The 21,660-nt window shown below is 43.1% G+C and overlaps 1 protein-coding gene and 2 non-coding genes across 3 annotated transcripts in view; 1 reads left to right on the top strand and 2 right to left on the bottom strand.

Annotated features, from left to right (window-relative positions):
- MPZL1 (myelin protein zero like 1) overlaps positions 1-10,122 on the bottom strand; it is a 76,930-nt gene extending 66,808 nt beyond the window's left edge. The window contains exons 1-4 of the mRNA XM_033146770.1: positions 9,954-10,122; positions 7,865-8,061; positions 5,955-6,180; positions 1,818-1,958 (exon numbers count right to left, since the gene is read on the bottom strand). Coding sequence (XP_033002661.1) covers positions 1,818-1,958; positions 5,955-6,180; positions 7,865-8,061; positions 9,954-10,062 — 673 coding nt within the window. The 5' untranslated portion in view covers positions 10,063-10,122. The remainder of the gene's footprint in view (positions 1-1,817; positions 1,959-5,954; positions 6,181-7,864; positions 8,062-9,953) is intronic.
- A 2,638-nt stretch (positions 10,123-12,760) lies between these two features.
- On the top strand, positions 12,761-12,832 carry TRNAP-AGG. The gene has a single exon. It is a non-coding gene; the product is annotated as a tRNA-Pro (tRNA).
- Positions 12,833-13,560: 728 nt separating this feature from the next.
- Positions 13,561-13,632, bottom strand: TRNAP-CGG. Its single transcript has one exon. It is a non-coding gene; the product is annotated as a tRNA-Pro (tRNA).
- Positions 13,633-21,660: the final 8,028 nt, after the last annotated feature.

Genomic DNA, 21,660 nt, shown 5'->3' on the forward strand with positions numbered 1-21,660 from the left:
TTATTTTTGTCTGGGTTTGAAAGACTGAAATTTTTTAAGGGAAAGAGCATGTTGCACTAAACCCATGGGTGACCAAGGCAGCTGGATGCTACTTCTGCTTTTTCTGGATATATATTGAGAAGGATCTGGCTGAAAAGTTCAAGGTGTGCCATCTCAGCATAACACTGGATGAAACTGCTTTGACCTCCAAGACTTCATCCTGCCTGGGGGTTGTTGGGATTAATTGTGGGTATGGTGGCAGTGTTGATGGATAGTTTAATTCACAACAGGTCTTCCTGGCAAGGCAGCTGTGCAAGAAAGGGTATAAGCAGGTTCCTATAGCCTCCCCTTTCCATTACAAATCCCACGGGGTTCAATGGAGCTTACTCTCAGGTACTATGCACAGCCAAAGACAGTAGATTCAAGAGGAGATATGGTTTCGACTGAAACATCCCTCATCTCAGACACATATAAAAAGACATAAAGGTTTGCATTTATCCAGGGATTCCACATGCCCGTAAGAAGAAGAACCAGCTTGGGTGCTAAAAGTGGGATAGAAATCTTCCAATAACACCTTTAAAAAGTGAAGGGGGGAATGATCAGCAATCAGCCCTAAGATTCTGCAGGGGGCTTAACTGAAAGGGAAGGGAGGCAAAGCAGAAACAGAACTGGAAAGGTGAGTGGGGAAAATTGGAGATTCAGATTGCACTCCTATGAACGCTTACCTGGGAGTAAGCCCCTCTGAACTTACATGGGATTGGGGTTGCTTATGGTTTATGCTTTACGGGGCAAGAACGAATTCATTAAGAGCCTACAGAGAGACACAGCAAGTAATTCTGATAAATAAAGGGGAGAGCCCAAGAGAAGAGAGATATGAACAAAACACATCAAAGGCTGCACATTATGATATCTGAGGACAGGTAAAATCAAGGGCGTAGCCAGGATTTGTGCTGGGGGGACAGGACACCCACCTGTCACCATTCTCTCTCTGGCTCTGTCTAGAAGATTTGGAATGAAATATCTCAACAACAGTGGTTTTAAATTACTTTCTTTTGACCCCGCGGGCTCAGAAAAATCTGTCAAGATCTTTCTACCAATTTCTACTTTTAGTTACGTTTTATTTATTTACTTACTTACTTACTTGATTTAAGGGAGAGCAGCAGTTCCCCTGCTCCCCCTCTAGCTATGCCAATGGGCAAAATCTAGGACTTGTCCACATTAAAGGAAAATGTGGATTTGCACCTGCCTATCTCTGTGCTCATGTAGGGGCTCCCAGTGTTGTCTTAGAACCTCCCCTGTTTTAATGTGGCATATATATTTTTTAATCCTTGGAAAGTCCTGAACAGCCAGGGTTAAAAAATTTCCACACTGAAAGGTCTGAGACAACACTGGGATACAGGTGGGTTGGTAGAGAGGCAGGCAGGTTTTGGGTTGTGGACAAGCCCTTGGCGGGGCTGGCCCATCCATCCAGTGTGACTAAGGTGGTGCCCCCATGTGCAGCCTGTCTATCCCACCACTTCCACCACTGGTGGAGAAGTGGCACTAGCCTTGGTGCCTATTTCCATAGAAATCTCACGAGATATTGCAAGATTTCACAGGAACCTGCCATTGCTGCTGTCTCTTCCTGCTGGCAGGGTGGGGTGGCATTTTGCCTCAAGCAGTGAAAAGCGGCATGCCTCCCGTCCCTTTGTCCATACTGAGTGCTGTCATTCCATGGCATACAATTAATTTCTACAAGACATTCATACAATTGACAAAGGGTGGTGGTAGTTTCAAAACATGTAACCCACTTGCACCACAAATTCTTGTGCAGAAATTTGCTCTTACAGTTCTGGGACGACTGTTTGATCCCAGTGCTTGATAGCTCCAGCTAACAGATGCAGCAGCACTAATCATCATTGTTGTTCTGAACCAGCATGGAAGCCTTGCAATTTTCCCAGACTCCACATAGATTTCTGTTGGTGAAGATACTGCAACAGCTGTCTTCTCGGGTGCTGCAGAGCAAGATGCCATCCTGGCCCCTTTAAAAGCAATAAAATAAGACTGTAGAGTCAGACAAAGCTGTGCAGAATACTGTAAGAAGGTCTCCAGCCTCTGACATATGATGCTCTGGGAGATTAGTGAGAATAAGAAACATGGCAGCGTATATGTTAAACATATTTGGCCTCTCCACACCATGTTTCAACTTGCTGTACATGTAGACTTTTCAGTCTAGTACAGTTAAACTGCAATATTATCTTCTCTGAAATGGCATCTCAGACATCAGACAGGGAAAGTGTTGGAGCTTTCCTCTCTAGAGTGGCTGGCTCCTCTTATGTCCCGGCCCAATCAACGGTGGATCAAACTTTGGGACTTTATAAGAACTGCTAAGCTGTACTCCTCAGAGCTTCACTGCTCCAACTGAAGAGACAGTTAAGGAAAAGGGGTAAGTTAGGAATGAGGCCGAAGATGGTTCTCAGTACCATCCTTGCAATTCCTAGGGTCCTTGACTTGATCTACAAGTACAAATACAGAATCGCTGAGGTGATGGGGTGCAAAGCCACCAAATGCATCCAAAAAAGTAGGTAATTCTGGGGTCATTCACCTTGCCCTGCTCTAGGAATAACTTAGAAGAAAGCACTACAAGTAAAAACAGAAAACCAGAAGGCTGAAGTGACCAGTTCCCAATATATTTTACTTTTTACAAAAAGAGGTGTAGACCGAAATCCAAAGCAGTTTCTCAGAAGTAGGTCCTGTGTTGGAAACAATGGACCCCGCACCCCTGTTTAGGATCACAAGCTTCCGAGAGGGTACTAAAGCCGCCTCGCCAACACCACACAACCAAGTGTGCGATCCCTCCGTAGCATTTGTTAATCTTCCTCTCTTGGCCACTGCTCATAAAGCCGCCTTCTTCCCAGCGTAATTCCTCATCCAGTGATTTCCCCCTCCAAGCAACCCCTCGTACTGAGGTTTCCCGCAATCCAGCGATAGTCCTTAACAGGGCCAATCTCTGCCCGCCCCTCGAAACGACCCCTCTTTTCCCACCCAAAGCGACTTTTGCTCCCTGCCAGGGACCCCAGGAAAGGGGGTGGGTCCAGGCCACGTGTTCACCCCGGCCGGGAGGCGCTTGCCCCGCCCTCTCGCCATTCCCGCGCGCCCCAGCGGAGACGGAGAAGGGCGGCAGCCCTCACCGTGGCCCAGAGCCAGAGCCAAAGCCAGCGCCAGGCGGAGCGCGGGCGCGCCGGCGGGGAAAGAGCTCTTTCGCTTCCCCGGGCCGCCGGTTGCTGCGGCCGTGGACGCGGCAGCCATCCTTCTGCCTCCGGACACCCTCTCCGCCCCATTGTTGCGCCGCCGCCCACCTCACAGCCATTGCTGGGGGGCGGGAGGCAAAGCGACGCCGTCGAGTCCTGCTGGCGCGGAAGTGAAAGGGCCCAAAACACGAGGCCCCTTGCCAACCAAGGAGGCAGCTGCCCTCGAATCGTGCGCGCAGTTGTGGGCGCTGAAACTCCGAAAGGTGGGTCATAAAAATGACCACGCAGAGAGAAGAATGCCTCTTGATCAGTAGTACATGCCACTAGCCAGGGAACAAAGAGGAAGTTTCGCTTGGTAGGGAAATCCTTCGGGGAAGATCTTGATGACTTGCTGTATTTCATTGCTTTTGTGTGTGTTTTAAAACACACTGATGTTGCTTCAAAGCTGCCTCCTGCCGCGATGTAAATAATCATAATATAGGAATAGAGTTGAGGAATTAGATGACTGCTTAAGAATGAGTATTATGCATGCTTTATATGTTAACAACATACCAGAAGTACTGTGTGGTACATGAGAGCCACTGCATACTTGTTCAGAAGACAGTCCTTAAAAATACAATGAAAAGTCTGAACACTGCGCCCCAGAGACTGAAAACAATAATGCAATATTTATGTTTATATTCTTCAAGAATCTGATAGGCAGTTGTGATCCTGACACTTGGTTGGACCAAGGGTTCAATCCCTCACAATTCTAAAGGAAATACCACCCCGATACATGTGGTCCATACTGTGAAGTCAACATTCCCAGGTTGTGCAGAGTATTATAAAGCTTGTCAATGTGTAAGGCAGTGAGGCCACATTGGTGGGTGGGGGACACACAGATAATGTAATGTATATACTGCCAAAGAGCAGAAGTTGGTCATGCATAATCAAGTGACAATGGTTGCAGACTGGCCTACAGACCAGCTTTTAGTCTCCTCCAGTTTATCTCCTCCATCATTCTACCTCAACCTACAATTTTATATTTGGGTTTCAAAGTCAATCACATGCAATGTGGGCTTAAGATCTTGACTCACAAGTATGAAGTTACTATGGAAACCCCCACATCTTATTTTCAGTACTGGCATATTTGTTCTCTCCTTTCCATGTAAGTACTTAGGGAGATTTGAGATATTGATAGTCCTAGGCACAAGAGATGGCACTTCAACGGAGAATGAGAAAGACAAGGACACAGAGCTGAATCTGCAGAAGTATCTTAAGATGCTGGCTGCTTTCCTCCCACGAGATCTGATGTGGGAGCAGTGGATTTCTCCTGTTGGTCAGAGTGTTTTAGTTGTGTCTCTAACTATGTTCACCTTGTACATACACACAATAAATGCAACCATTACAAATTACCAGTAAGGCCAGTGACTGCCCAAGTAAATCAAACCTGGGTAAGCACCGTGCCCATATAACTTTCTCACTAGGAGAAATGTGAGTACAGTAAAATATATTTGGGGTCTGCTGCAGTCCAACCATGAAGAGACACTTTGAGGTGCAATGGACTAGCTTTTCCAGGTTGTTTTGCCTCTTTCACAGCCTGCTCCAGAGAATGCCTTTCAGATGTTGTGCTGGGAGAATAGACTTCTCCTAGTCCTTTGTCCTGTTAATAGCTGTACAGGTCACTGTGTTATTTGAGATTAACATGCACTGAAGTGTGATAGACACAACACTCCTACCAATAAAGAGAAGTTTAGACAAAGAATTGTGTCCTGAATGCTTATATTGCTGATACCACATAACTGTTGCATGCCACCCCTAGTCTCCAAGGGTGCGAGATTCCTGGGGTTCCAGATGCTTACCCAGGGTTCGTGTTTCCTTTTGGAAATGAGGCACAGTGGGGACTGTGGTGTCTTTATAATATATTGTTTATTTAAACATATATACAACCTGAGCCTACGATGAAGGAGCTCACAGTATTCACACCCTAAGAGGGTCTTGTTTCTCCCATACCCACAGCCTTTAATCCTAACAGAAATCAAACATTTCTCTTAAATGTAGTTCTGACTCTCTCCCACTTTCAATTCTCACCTTTGTATTTTTCTAACTACCATACAGTTTGGGGGGGGGGAATTTACCATCTCACACTGATCCACTTGCTTTTGTTTCTCTTAATGGATTTTGTTTCCCTAGCATTACTTACACTTCAACACTTGCTGGATCCAGAGGTTAGAAGGGTTTCTGCATACTGCCTACTTCCCCATCCCCACCCCAAAGTCGTAACATATCTGTACATCTGAGAAGACAGTGCGTTAAAACTCCCTCCTCATAGAGGTTTGTCTGACAACTTCAGATGTTTTGGCAAATGTTGAAGATGTACCTCTTTGCCCAGGCCTTTGACACCTCAAATATATATTTTCAAGACTTACCCTATCTTTTGTGATAGTATTTTTTTGTAATTATAAATCTTTAAATTGTTTTTACTGTTGTATTTTAAATTGTTGTTACCCACCCCAGGACCTTAGAATAAAGGGTAGGTAATTACCGTAATTAAATTAATAATAATAATAAATTGGAGAACACTCTTAACAATCTTAAGAGGTGTACTTTATTTTCAGAACAAATAGCTTTGAAAAGATACTAGAATGCAGCAGAATTGAAGGACAAGTAGCCAAAATGATACTCCATTAAGTGAAATGTTTCCAGAGGCTGTGGTTGCCGTTGCCGTTGTGGTACTTGCAGGGGTTGGTGCTGCTCTTCCAGGGCCCAATATTTTCTCTAACTCCAAAACTCTAACTTCAACTTGCTCTGGCTCAGTGACTATGTCTGGTGGGTTCTTAACATCACAGAAGTAAGTGCCATTGTCTATAGGTTGCATGTTTGCTACCTTGATGGATGCATCCTTGTTATAAAAATCTCCAGCCCAGGTACTTCGGCCATTGAATTGTGTATTCTTTCCATTATATTCCCTCCCATTTGAGTAATAGAAAAACTGTAAGCATAAAAACAAACACAATAACTTTGTTAATAGCTGCTTTGAGCTGAACATAGTTGTTGGAGAAGCGAGATACAAATTTCAAATCAAACTATGATTAACTTTGCATGAACATTTAACTTTTCTTCCTGCTTTAGTAACATTGAGTGGATGTCTCCAACACCTCGGGGATTGATTACACAAAACTTGGATTCTAAGCTTGATCTTCAGTGGATTCACAAAGGGTAACACCCAGATGCAGCCAGCCAAACCACCAAACTTTATTCTTGTTACATTTCGGAAGCCTCTCTTACTTTTTGCCCAATCCTAGGCATGTTCAATCTGAAGTAAGTCTCACTAAGTTCAATGGAGCTCAGGCTGTGTACACTTTATTAGTTACTCTGGCTCCAGCATGCTGACACTGCTGTCATTTGAAGCCAAGTAACAACAACAACAACAACAATTGTATTATTTATACCCTGCCCATCTGGGTGGGTTTCCCCAGCCACTCTGGGCGACTCCCAACAGAACACTAAAAACAGAATAAAACTTCAAACATTAAAAACTTCCCTAAACATGACATTGCCACAGTCAATAGGCCTCCCATAACTTCTGGAGATATACTCCTGTCTGTTGTGCCTTCCTTCAACCCAGCTTTCATCCATTAAGAATATTGAAACCATAGTTAAGCTAAGGTGTGTATATTTCAGGCAGCTGTTGCACATGTGCATATGACAGGTTTAGTGAATTGCAGCTTGCATCTCTGCCCCCTCTCTGAACAGCAACATTTAAAAGTGATTTGAAATCCAGCACGGGGTGGGGTGCGTGATGACCTTACTTCATTTCAAGCTGCTAATGTGCACATAGCCCTACTCTCAAGTATGTATATATAAACAAACACCATTAGTTGTGCTGCTGGATAAGTGTTTAATGGTTATTGTATTTGTTTAAAAAACAATACAAAATTTATGTATATATATGCCCAGGATTGCAGCTGTCAGCAAATTCCAGAGGCTATATGGTTTCACCTGAAAAATTCCTCTACTCAGGCACACTACCCCACATACATACAAGAGTTACCATTTCTAAGACCTAAGATATCAAGAGATGGCCATGCAGTGAAGCAGAAAGGAAAAGGTCCACCTTGGGCACTATAGGAGAAAGTGAGATAGAAAACTTCTAATAAATCTGAAGGAAAGAGGGAGAGAGTCAGTGATCAACCCTGCATACCCCAAGCTGCAAGCTCTTACAGACGGATTTGTTAAAGGACAAAGGAGGCAAAGCAGAAACAAAATTGGGGAGTTGGGTGGGGAATTTTGAAGATTCAGATTGCAATCCTACAGATACTTTGGAATAAGTCCTTCTGAACTTACTTCCAAAGTGAACATGCATGGAATTGGGATTGTTCATCAAATACTTGAGTTTTAGGTGCAAGGACACATCCATTAAGAGGCTACAAAGAGACACACAATGTGATTTTGAGGAAATAAGCAGGACCAAGTGAATAACGATGTGAATAAAACGGCAAAAGGCTACTTTTTTATGACACTGCAGGAAAGGCAGAATACGGTCAAGTGCTGTCATTCCAGAGCAGACAATAAATTGTTTCCATAAGACAAAATTAAGTGCTGTCAAAACATGTAATCCACTTTCACTACAAATTCTTATGCAAAACAATTCTTTCTCAGAAATTAACTCTTACTGGTATGGGACGAGCCTTTGATCCCTCTGGTTGAAAGCTCCACGTAACAGATGTTGCACTAGTGATTTCCTCTGATGACCTGAACATGCATGGAAGCCTTGCATCTGCCCCAGTCCCCACAATGAGTTGTGTTGGTGAGGACACTTCTTCATCAGCTGTGCTATCGACGGTTGAAGAACAAGATGCCATCCGCGTCCCTTTGTAAGCAAGAAAATTAGTTTTTAAACATGCAGAGCAAGACAAAGCTGTGCATAAATATTTGGGTTTTTTTATATATGGCTATGTTGTCTGTTATGAAAGCATCTCAAGCGGATTCCTAAAGGTAACAGACATCACAACTCCTTTGGTTCCACAGACACAAAACATTGGCATTACTGTTTTCATTACATTTTTGGTTTCTAACTTTGATTTTATTTGGTACTCTGTTGTCATTTTATATTGAAGTTTGGTACATTTCCTGAAATGTGGGATAAAAGCTTGACCAATGAATAAAACTGAATGTTGAGAAGGTATTTCTGCACAGGGTCCATGCACAGGGCTCTTTCACCAAAACAGATTTCATTATATGAAGTATAATGAGTTAAAAGTCCTAGATTTGCACGGGACTGAGCTCAAAAGTTAATTTTCCAAGAATCAAACTAATCTGCAATAACACAACTAAGGAGAAAATCTAGAACCACATTTGAGTGAATCGATTTATTACGGTAATGGACCAGAGATACTAGAACAACATTTCTACCATTTAAACTCTTTGTTTTCAGATTGTACCAGTGCTTTGGTTTCTCAGATGCATCAAACTTTGGGGCTTTATAAGCCTGCAACAAGTTTATCTTTAAGTAATTAATGTTAGTTCAATCCATCATAAATATGAAAAAAATAAATCCTAAACACGCTGTGAAATTGCATGTACCTGTACTCTGCTACATGCAATTTTATAGCATATTTAGGATGTATTGTTTTCATATTTTTCATTGCTGGTACATGTACGGTTGCCATACGCCCAGATTTTCCTGGAGTTTAAAAAGCTCAACAAGTTTTTTACTTTTTGAAATATGGCAACCCTATGTACTCTTGCTTAGATACTGGCCTATTCTGTACCCTGCTCATTAGAGCTGCTAAACTGTACTATTCAGGGTTTCAGTGCTCCAATTGAAGGGACGCTTAAAAAAATGGGTTCTCAGTACCATTTTTGCAGTTTCTAGGTCATGATTTGAGTTACAAGTGCATACACAATCTCAATGAGGAACTGGGGTGCAAAACCGCAAACTGCTTCCAAAATAAAAAATAATAAAAATAAAAATTTTGGGATTATTCATTTTACTATGTTCCCTGAGTTAATTAAAATAAAGCACCTAAAGTAAAAACAGAAAACCAGGACACCTTCCAGTTTTCAGGATTTTACTTTTCAGGGGAAAAAGGCGTAGACTAGAGAATGGTCCAAGAATTCTGCAATCCAAAGCATGGGCGTAGCCAGGGTTTTTGTTAGGGGGGCAGTCTTTTGTTGGGGGAGGACAGAACCTCAGATTTGTATTGATTTGTATTGATTTAGGGGGGAGGCAGTTGCCCACCTCCCCCCTTTGGCTACGCCCATGATCCGAAGCACATTTAATCCCATTGAATACAATGGATTCTGTAAACCTATTTAAGGATTTCAGAACAAAATAAAAAATAAAAAAATCCTTCCAGTAGCACCTTAAAGACCAACTTTGTTCTCGGTATGAGCTTTCGTGTGGATTTCAGGTTTTCTTTGTATGTGCTCAGCACGTGTTCAAGGCAGCCTTGCACAGAGAGGGGATTGTCGAGGGTGTGTGGTTACACAGACACGCGCAACCAAAGAGGGGTCACAACGTGCCATCCCCTCCAAACTGATATTTCGTGTCTTCCTCCTCCACCCTGAACTGCCGTTCATAAATAGCCGTCTTTTCCCAGCGATCTTGCATCTGTGGACCGGCCAACCTCTTGCCCTCTTTTTCAAGGCCGGAACGAGCAGAAACCACAGCAAAGGTGGCGCGGCTAGACGCTTTCCCCGCCCTCTTTCCCTTCCCTTCCCAGCCCACCCGCATAGGCAGAGAATACCAGGAGAGCTCACACTGGCCCAGAGCGAAAGCCACCGCCAACCATAGTCCGGGATCGCGGGCGGCAAAGCTCTTGCGCTTCCCCGGAGCGCCGCCTGCTGCCGTCGTGGACACGGCGCCCATCTTTCTGCCTCTGCCCACATTTTCTGGCCCATTGTGACGCCCACTCCCACCTCACAGCCATTGTTGTGGGCCGTGAGGGGCAGGAGGCTGGGAAAGAACGCGGCCGAGTCCCGGGGAGCTGCTGTCAGGGCGAAGCAGCCTCCAGTGAAGGGCTTCGAAATGCTCCCAGGCTCCAGCAGGAGCGTAAACACAGAGTACTTTGGAAAAGCGCCTTGCCGCAGCTGCAACCCCATTACACACGCTTTCCTGCCTCAGAGGGTTTTTGCGAAGATGGAAGGAGAGAAGAACTATTTAGGCAGTCTTGAGCATCTCGGAGGAAAGGTGGATTGTAAATGCAATAAATAAAAACATATGGGTAAAAACAACAAACGTCCATAAGCCAAATTCAAGGTGTTAGCACAAACCATGGCTTGGGACCAGGGACGGATTTAGGTTTGTTGAGGCCCTAAGGTACGGAAGTTAATGGGGCCCTTTATATGTCCAGCTGTCCTTTGTCAACAACAAATTGTCGCTGTTTTTTGTGTTGAATATATGCTATATGGCACCCTATATGCAGAATGTAGGCACCCTATATACAGAAATGAGCAAACCAGTGATATTTTAGGGATCAGGCTAGCAGGCAGGGCCCATTACTTACATCATAGGAGGCTACACAACACAAAACACTTGCTGTATGTAGGCTTTATTTTATTTGTTTTTTATCTTATGTTTTGGAAATGTACATCTAGTTTTTCCCCCTTTAAATATTTTGGGGGCTTGTTTAGCTTATATGTAAATCCGGCACTGTTTGGGACCTAACCAAGTACCTACCATCTCAAGCCTCTCCTGCTGTTGGAGGTGCCACCACTAAAGGTTGCTCTGTCTGCAGTAGCCCATGGCGGGGCCTTCTTGGTGGCAGTCCCCTGTCTGCTGAATGCCTTCCCTAGTGAGCTATCCTAGTCTCACTAACAACTTTTAGGAGAAATTTAAAAATTAAATAATTCCCGTTTGCTGTGTTTTTGGATGACTGAAATTTCTGTCCCTGTTAACCTTGACATCATTAGTGTGACAGTAATCAGTGCTTTTTTCCCTCAGTGGGACGCAGGGGTACGCATACCACTAAACATTTTGTGAATCTTTGTACTTTTGTCCATTTACTGTATTTACTTTCCCTGATTTGAACTATAAAATGTTGATTTTCTTGAGTCAAAATGAGAGTATCCCTAAACATTTTTAGAGGGGAAAAAGCACTGCAGTAGATGATTGCTTTTAGGGTTTTAGAACTTTTTTAAATGGTTGTTTTAAAGTGTGTATGTGGTTTTTTTTAAAAAGAAGCTTTAGTTGTAGGATATGTTTGCTGATCTGGCCTCCTTTGGAGTAAAGTGTGAGGGTATAAATCTGATTATTATGATTATTATTAGCAGTAGTAATAAAAAGTCCAAAATCTACAGCTGGAATGAAATGAATGAAACCAAATGAAAATGTGACAAAATTATGGCAAGCTTTTGAGTTGTGCTTTTTGAGGTGCGGGGGAATGGTGGGAGTGAAAACTCGTGCTCCCCCCCCCCTTTACTCCCAAGTACAGTATTAGGCTGGATATTGCAACTCATTTTCAAATGGTCTGTCTCAGGTAGGAGGGGCGTTTCTTCCGGAAGGCTCTCCCGGGCCCCGGGAAGCCCTTCTCAGAGTCCAGCCGCCCAGCATTGTCCTCAGGCGAGGAGGGTCTTTCCCGTGGCCCGGTACGTGCAAGACTCTTCCCTCCGAGGTAGGTGGGACGCTGCTGACAGTTCAGTTTTGGCGCCAGTTCAAAATATGGCTGCTTACTCAAGGCTTTTGGGATACCGCTGGTCTCAGCAGGTCTCGCAATAAACAGATGCCGTTCTGCAGTTTCAAGATCACTATCACGTATTGATTTTAGTTGCTCTCTTTATCACTATAACAATACGGTCATTTTAAAGCGCACTTTATTGCACCCCCGTCCTCAGATCGTCGCAATGAAGTTCGCCTTCTAAATACTTTGCATACACTGGAATGAGACGTCTCAGGCCGTCTCTCTGCTGCTTTGATCATAATTTTATTAATTTTCAATTGCAGTCCAATAATAGCCTCATTATAACAATGCCAAATTGTAATACAGTTACTAGTACCAATTGTTCAAATCTCTCTGCTGCTTTGAAAATGCTCCCCTCTGCCATCCTGTTCCTATGACGTATGGTGGATCAAAACAAGGAAATACCCTTCTGGAAACTGTCGGCTCGGCACACTCTTTCTTTCCCTATAGCTCTTAAGGAGGGGGCACCTGCAATTGACTCCCTTCTCTCGGGTTTTGGGAAATCTCTAAACAGCCGGGCTGCTGCTATGCTTTTCAATTCCCAAATGCTAGCTGGGGGTGAAGGATTGCATGGCAGCCCGCAAACTCCCTGCTGATTTCTTTTTTTTCCTTTACGATATTACGTTGTGTGAGGCAAAGGATCTATAGCAGCTGCAAACTGCTTACTGAATATAAGCAGAGAAACAAATTTTGCGCGTGCGGCTGGTGTGGATTCACGCCCCCTCCCCATGCAGATAACACTGTTCTAAAGTAAACCACCTTTGAAAGGCGCATAGGTATTTAAATGTTTTAATTTGCTTAACATTTTAAAGGAATTGAGTTTTCTTCCATATACGGCCACATGGCCATAGACTCCTTGTACAGCAGCGAGACGAGCAGCAGAAGGCTGGCTCGTTGGTCTAGGGGTATGATTCTCGCTTAGGGTGCGAGAGGTCCCGGGTTCAAATCCCGGACGAGCCCATTTTTTATTTTTAGTCGTCCCTCCCATTCCCCCCAGTGCTAAAAGCATTATAAAAATGTATTCCCCTCACCATGGCTCCCGCCCCCCCAGAACTTAATATACATTGTCATGGGACTTATTGGTATGGTCGTGTGCCATTTACTAATGCACTATTATGTGGAAATACGACCCTTTCCCTTTTTCGTTGCCTATTGTGTAACTTTAAGAAGCGGAGTAAGAATTTTAATTTAATTTCCCCCCCCCCTTCTTCCTATTCACCCAGCTGCTTTCCTGCATGTGTAACAATACTACGTACTAATAATTCATGACAATGGTAATTGTAGAGGCGGAATATAATAAAATAAAAGCAATCGTTCATCGTGACTCTTAATAGAAAAGAGCATCAGAATAAAAGGCTATTTGATGCCTTGCGTGCTCCGTGGAGGCGTCTTAATTTCCTTCTCCCGAGTCCTCGATTTGGGAATATGTTTTAAAAATAACCATGGCAAGCTTCATGACAAAGCAATATTTTCGCCCCGTTTTTCAACAGTGCCACCTTCTGTTAATCTTTATCTATTTATAATTTCCCTCTCGTGAAGATCGCTTTCCTGGTTATGTACCACAAGCACCTTGTCTCCTGCTCCTCCTCCTCCTGCCACCCACAAGGCCCTGATGGTAGAGTTGCAAAATTAATAAAATGCGGTCGTCCCCCAAAATAGGAAGGAATTATACCACCCCCTCCAACAACGGGCTCGTCCGGGATTTGAACCCGGGACCTCTCGCACCCGAAGCGAGAATCATACCCCTAGACCAACGAGCCGCTCTCGACACACTCTTCCCCAGCTCACTTCTTCACTTTTATCCCGCCCCTGTTGCACTGCGCAAGTATTCCACTTAATAGCCGGCTCTGTTTCTCACATTAATACGTGCACCCCTTCCATTTTGAAGAATGGTTTGGCCCACCGTCCCGGGGGACGGGGGGGACGGGACACCATTATCCAGTCAAATAGCTTCACGGCATTTTTCGCCCGCCTCAAGGGAGAGTCCTTTCTCCACAAAAGGGGGGCTCGGGAGAGGACGAAAATTCTGGCCGCCTAGCGACAAATCTATCTGTTCCTTTATATACCCCGTGTGAAGAAATGCAGTATGACGCGTTCCGGCTGGGTCGCTGGATTTCAGGGCAAATCCATTCATTTCTGTCGGCAGAACCAGGAAGTGAGCGTGGCCGTTTCTCCCTCCTCACAGAATTCCTTGGTGTGCCGTTTTCTATTGCTGAGGGGTCTCGTTCACTCACCACCCCATCGCCCCGCGCGCATTCTCCCTTCCAACGGCCCTAGCTTAAATTCGACGACGAATAGCGAGTTCCCGGATGAGGAAGCTCTTGTGGTGAATGAGATAGCCAACTTCTACACACACCCCTCCCTGTCTGGGCTCCTGGGCTCTTTAACAGCATCTTATAGCAGACAGGTCAGTGTAAGTAAAACTTTCCTTGAAGAATTGATTTTGGGGAAACGCCATTTCTCAATTTATTCATGCCTGTTATGGGGTTCTTAAAAGGCACAAGCCCTCCTGGAGTTCTGGATATAGGCGTGTGTGTGTGTATATATAATGAGTAGTATTCAGATATTTTACATAAAAGAGAGATGGTCTTCACACGCACAAAAGGGCACTGTTTTCCCTCTGCGTTAATAAAGGCAAAATCCCAGGTGTCAATACAATCTCCAACATGGATTGACTGATTTTTTTAAAACTGAGAACAATACTTCATGCATCTGATGAAGTCCACAAAACATTTTGCCTTAATAATTGTGTTTGGCTTATTTTTGCTGCAACAGACTAACACGGCTCCCTCACTGGAATATCTTTCTATCTTTAACTGCCTAAAGCAGTGATGGCCAAACTTGCCCCTCCAGCTGTTTTGGGACTACAATTGTCATCATCCCTGACCATTGGTCCTATCAGCTAGGGATGATGGGAGTTGTAGTCCAAAAACAGCTGGAGGGGCAAGTTTGGCCATCACTGGCCTAAGAGCACCTGAAACATAACCAAAGCAAAATAAAAAAAAATCCTTCCAGTAGCACCTTAGGGACCAACTACCAGTAAGTTTGTTATTGGTATGAGCTTTCGTGTGAATGCACACTTCTTCAAACGAAAGCTCATACCAATAACAAATTTAGTTGGTCTCTAAGGTGCTACTGGAAGGTTTTTTTTATTTTGTTTCGACTATGGCAGACCAACACGGCCACCTACCTGTAACTATAACCAAAGCAAAACAACATGGCTTTTTCTGATGATTCTCCTACTTCTGTGGAGCTCAAGGTTTCAGCACATAATTTATAACCCTGTCAGGTATATGTTTAACATTTCTCCTACAGGCTTGCAGAATCTGTTAATTAATTTTATTTTTGAAACATGAATGGTTAGAGAACAAATAAATTTTACCATGATTAAACCACAGGCCCTTTAGCAGGATCAGTCAATACGAGTGATGTGTGAAGACAGCATTAGAAGACTCGAGCTTCCATAACCCCTGGCCATTATTATTAATTATACCTATTAGTCACCCCCCCCCCCGGTGAACTCAAGGGGACTTAAAAAACGAACAGTAAAAGGAAGCATAAAAACATCTTTAAATGCTTACCAATACCACATTTGTATGTGAGAGAGTGGGGTGGGTGGGGTGGATAGGCTCTATACCTGAGTCCCTTTCTAATTCCTAATCCAGCACAGATTCAATTCCTTGAATAGCCAGGCTAGCTTCCTGGTGAGGTACTGGCCCTCTAAGTATGGGCCATTGAGGTAACAAAGGAAGTGGCTCAGGGGCCAGGCAGAAAATGGGTGGGTTTCCCTCCCCCAACTCAATGGTAGTTAAAGAGGCAAAAGGCCAGAGTTGAGAATTTAGGCATGTGAGAGGTAGAAGGTAGAAGCAAAGCTTCAGGCTGGGCAACTGGGAGACAGAATCATGCCTGATTTCTGCTGGAATCCAAGGTTGTGGCTATGGGAGAAACAAGACCCTCTTGGGGTGTTATTGCTGTAAGCCCCTCCATTGTAGGATCAGGTTGTATATATGTGTAAATAAACCATATAAAGACACCACAGTCTCCACTGTCCCTCATTCCAAGGAAACAATCCTTGCCTAGAACCCCTGGAATCTCACCACTCAGAGCTTGGAGTGAAATGCAACAATATAATATAATAGCTCTTGGCCGTGCTAGCTGGGGCTGATGGGAGTTCAAGTCCAACAACATTTGGAGGGTCACAGGTTCCCCAGCCCTTAGGTGATGATTCTGCAACTTGGTGCCATCAAAACATTAAATAGATAAGGACTAATTTAGTGCATTGGTTTGTATATGGCTTGGGACTGTGGTATATTGAATATCTCTTAAGATGCCTGTAACAGAACAGTCAGTTTTCCCTTCTACCACTGGCCTGATGTTGTTTAGTTTCACTTCTGTCCATGTATATGAACGAGTGGAAGGCAGTGTTCCTAAGAAAAAGGAAGCTGTTTATAATAAGGTTACCAGATCTCCCCGTTTCCCGGGGACAGTCCCCGGATTTACAAGTCAGTCCCCATACAGAATCCATTGAAGTTGAAAAGTGTCCCCGGATTCATTGAAAAAATCTGGTAACCTTAGTTTATAAACTTGTCTTTGCTGAGTGCTCACCTGACAGCAGAACCTATTAGGGCAGGGGTTGGCAACCTTTTTCAGCCATGGGCCTGTCCACTGTTGTGGTGGGCTGGACTATATTTTGGAGGGAAAAAATGAACAAATTCCTATGCCCCACAAATAACCCAGAGATGCATTTTAAATAAAAGGACACATTCTACTCATGTAAAAACACGCTGATTCCTGGACCGTCTGCGGGCCAGATTGAGAAGGCGACTGGGCCACATATGGCCCCTGAGCCTTAGGTTGCCTACCCCTGTATTAGGGCATGGAAGCCTGAGCGAGTACTCTGCCACTGAGACCCACAGACAAAGGGAGAAAATTATAGGAGCAACAAATACCATCAGCTCCCTCCTCTAACAACAATTTTTGCCTCCTTTGGGATTTTTGCTGCCTTTAAATATTGGAAGCCACAGAAATATGTTTAAGCATGAAGGTAGGGATGAAAAGCACTATGCCAAATCCAGGTTCATGGGACATCAGGACAGCCTTATATTGCTGCCATGCAGACACTTTAGGAACCAGTGCATGCTTTCTGCTCCCTCTCACTGTGTCACCAGTTACACAGAACCCCAACTTGAGTAAATATGGTTTGGTAGCTTCTGCATGAGAGAGTTTTCCTATTTTTAAACTCACCCCATTCCAATGTTTTGTCTTCATTTTACAAGGCTAACATTGTTTACTCAGTTGTTAATTCAGTTGCTTACCCACCCTGCTATATTTCACTGGACACTTCACTGCCAACAGTGCTTATGTTGTTTTGTTAATGAAATACAGAAGTTAAAAAAGTCTTCCTGCATTACATGCAGGAAACTAATAAATTCCTTGTCTCTCCACAAGGCTTGACACCATTTTTCAACAAGTGTCTATTTCCTAACCTAATTAGAAAAAAGAGCTCATTAAAGGCATAAGGAATTAAGCCAACTAATGCTTATCATGTTTTAATTTTGCTTTAGGCACATTTTTCCCCCTCTGATTTTTTTTTTTTAAATTAGACTAAATTGCTGTGTAAGAAAAGACTTACATGTTTAAACACAATTCCTTGAAAAACACAGGAAATATTTGAATGTCTTACAGTTAATGGCAGAATGTTCTAGGTTGTGGCATGCCCTGGCAGGCTGTCTTTTCAGATCTATGGCATATGAAACTATCTCCAAACAACTTGAATAGCATCTGCACCATTTGTGCACTTTAAAAAATTGCCCAATATCTTGCCCAGTATTTATCTTTAAATAGGAAGATCGTATTCATTAACATCAAGTGAGAACATGTCACATTTCTCTTGTTTTGTTTTCCAGGGAGGAAGTAGTATTTATTGCATTAGATTTATCCTTATGAGCTTTTAGAAGTTAATTCTACACAAAGATGAATTTTTGTGGTTTGCAGTTTATATGCAGTTGGGAAAAATAGGCAAAAACAGTTGTGAGGGAGTAGGCAAAAGTTTGTTGTACTGATGTTTGGCTTGTGGTCATTTGTGCTATATTTTCATTAAAGTTAAATAGCTATATAATTGCTTACATCTGTGTCTTGCCAAACACATAAGCCAAGGACTTTCAGGAATATTTCAGTTATATTTGTTGTTATGGCTGTCATTGTGGAACACTCATAAAATGGCTACATTCTTGCACTGAGGCAAGCAAAGTAATAAATTATGACATTTAAATTTAAGATTAAATAATTAATGAGCTGGAGCACACAGGTGAACAATAAGGAAAGAAAATGCAGCATTGTAGTTCTCATCGCAACCTCCTGCTATTTTTCCAGAAAAAAAGAAGTGCTGGAATTCACCATGACTGATTTAGCTGCTAGCACACAGAACCTTAGTCAGGAATGTGACTACAGGAAGACAAAAGGTACTATTTGCATACGGGCAACATTTTGTCCGAGAGGGGAAAACAATTATTAGATATCAGCTGTATTTGTGAACAATTATGCCACAAACCATTGTTTAATAGGCCAAATCCATATCTGGAGGAGAGCTACATTGCCATCAAGAGCAAACAGGCCTGGGGGTGGGGACAGGGTAGATAACAGGACACTTTACAGCATCATCCCTGACCACTGGTCCTGTTAGCTAGGGGTGATGGGAGTTGTAGTCCCAAAACAGCTGGAGGGGCAAGTTTGGCCATCACTGCTTTACAGTGAAGCATTACCATTAGGCAAAATGAGGCAGCCATGGGTGGCAGATTTTGTGAGGTTGTAGCAGTGAGGGGCTAGTGGCTAGAGCTATGTGTATTAAGTGGCTTACCCAGCACCTCTTGCTGTCTTTAGGTATGGTAGAAGATACTGTCTCAGCACCAGTGTTTAAGAAAACAGCCATTCCAGGCTACTTCTGGATTGGGTGTGTATGTAATCCATTTTCTCCACCTCATATTAAAATTGGACCAAACCCTGTGCTGAAGAGAAACCTAGCAAATAACAGAGCATGAACCAACAGTAGCAATATCACAGGTTACCTCAGTGGCCCTGCTGTCTTCATGAAGTGTCCACTGAAGTGGCACTGTTACATGATGAATGCAAGCTGCCATGAAGAAACAATGCTCTTAAGGTCTTTTGAGCTATTCTTGAGTGATGATGCCTAGGTTCACCTGGGTGCAAAACCAGAGTTGCGCCTCATTAGGCAGCAAATGGGCATACCTTCCAGCATATCCCAGCAACTAAGGGTTTTGACAGCTGTCTTTCTTCTGGATTCAGCATGTGAGATTAAGAGTGGGATTGAAATTTTGGCAAGCCTGAATAGTCATATCACTGCCTTGGCTTTTGCAGCAGATGAGAGAGGGCATGTTGACCTTGCTTTCACCCAAAGAAACATGACAAATCCAAAGTCTTACTAAGACAGATGGTTGCCACAAAATTTCTGTGTGTGTCAGGTCTTTGACTTTGCCATGAGCATAGTCAGCAGTGTATCTATTTTGAGCACTGTAGCAAGAAAAAATTATTTTCAGTTCAGTCGTTCTATTCCTTGCTACACACTATAAGAAGTGCAGTGAACAAAACAATGAGTTGCCCATATGGGTTGCATTCTTTGATTTTTTAAAAATAAAGGAAAGAATGTACAGAAATAAATCATCTGTCTGAAATAAAACACCTTTTGCACAATTCATAGTGAATATACAGAATTCATAGCTGCTGAATGCTGTGTTGGCCACTAGAATAGATTGCTTTAAAAGTATCAGGCAAACTAATGTAATATAGGTTTATCAATTACCATTATCCATAACAACTAAAACAAAGAACTTCTGTGTCCTGAATCAGTAAAGTTTTGATTTCCAGATTCTTGGGGCAAACAAGAAATGATTATCTTCAATATGCCCTGCTTGAGTGTCACAGAGCATCTAGCTCAGGGGTCAGCAAACTTTTTCAGCAGGGGGCCGGTCCCTCAGACCTTGTGGGGGGCCGGACTATATTTTGAAAAAAAATATGAACGAATTCCTATGCCCCACAAATAACCCAGAGATGCATTTTAAATAAAAGGACACATTCTACTCATGTAAAAACACGCTGATTCCTGGACCATCCACGGGCCGGATTTAGAAGGCGATTGGGCTGCATCCGGCCCCCGGGCCTTAGTTTGGGGAACTCTGATCTAGTTAGCCTTTATGGAAAACAATGGTGGAGATGCACCTGTGTTCTGATCAACAAAGCTGTACTTACCGGTATGTCACATACAGATCTCATGCATTTGATACCTTTTTGAAATGCATACTGTTTCTTGCACTTCTATCTTAGTGCTAAAGTTCAGAACCTGTAATGTGTGAAGCTTCTACCAGGACAGCTTTTGAAAGGAATGAAAAGCAATCTCATTTTCACTGTCAGCCAATCCATTGGACAAGGTGGACAATTGCCAGGACCATCCAAAGACTTTGGGAACCTGTAGTTCTCCTGATGTCGGATTCCAATTTGCATGAGCTCTCTCAAGCATGGCTAGTGGTCAGGGATAGTTGTAGTCAAGCAATATCTGGAAGGCCACAGGTTCCCCAATCCTGACCTACAAGGTGTGTTATCCTTAGAGACTTTGGCATCACACACCATCAGAACATTGGGGCTTTAGCAGCGTAAACATTGTTTTCATGGGGAATCCACTCAATAACTGGCTTAGTATTTATGGCAGGTGCCTTCCAGGACCTACAGTATACAAAAAGCCCAAACCACAAGATGATCCAGTTCATTAGTAAGGATGCTTTCTGCCTGAAGACCATCTGGAATTCATTGTTTGGGAACCTTATTGTTCACATATTCCTACTTAGTTACAGCTGGTAGCAGTACAGTGATTTCCTGGCAAGTTAGGAAATAATATTATTATTTTATTATTTATACCCCGCCCATCTGGCTGGGTTTCTGCAGCCAATGCTGCTTGGATTTTCATAAGTCAGCCTCTTGAGGCAGAAACATTACTAATTTTTGAATTCTTAGCAAATTAGAATAATCATAAAATAAATTATTCTTATTTCAAAATACCATATTGTAGGTATACAACTTTAGGTCCAACAGCAGATAAGACATAGTCATATCCATGCATAACTCTTGATCACATATTGGCTCTATACAGATAATTCCCCCCACCATTCAAGAACAGTAGTAAAGGTTTATTTCTGCTATTACACCAGTTCCATTTTTGTAGCCATGGCATGGGAACTAATCAAACATATTAGGGCAGGGATGGAGATCTTCTACAGGGAGACTAGCCTTTCTAGGATGGGGGAGATACGTTACTCCAAGGGCTACATAAAGATATATATATGAATAAATGTTTGTCTTACAAAGGGCAGGATGGCAGATAATTATATAGTCATTAGTAATTTAAAGGGGACTACTCTATCATATACTTGTGACAGTCACTCAAACACCAATGGAAGTGAAAGAATAAGTCTCTTCCAGCACTATGTCTGTTATGGTCTACTCTTGCCTTGCATCTTCCCAGTAATGTTTGTAATGTGGGGCCAATATATGCAGAACTGGACGTGATAGGGAGAACTTGCAACTTTAGTGGTGGTGCATATCGTTTGCATCTAGAATATCCTAGGTTCAGTTCTTGATTTCTCCAAATAGGGCTGGGGGAAAGCACTGTTACCAGTCAGTGTAGACAACACTGAGCTAGATGGACAATGATCTGACTTTGAATACTTCAGAAAAGGGGATAAAAAGAGTTTGCTAGATGTTATTCTTGCAAATGGAAATTT

The sequence above is a fragment of the Lacerta agilis genome, chromosome 4, assembly GCF_009819535.1.
Source record: "Lacerta agilis isolate rLacAgi1 chromosome 4, rLacAgi1.pri, whole genome shotgun sequence".
Classification (NCBI taxonomy): domain Eukaryota; kingdom Metazoa; phylum Chordata; class Lepidosauria; order Squamata; family Lacertidae; genus Lacerta; species Lacerta agilis.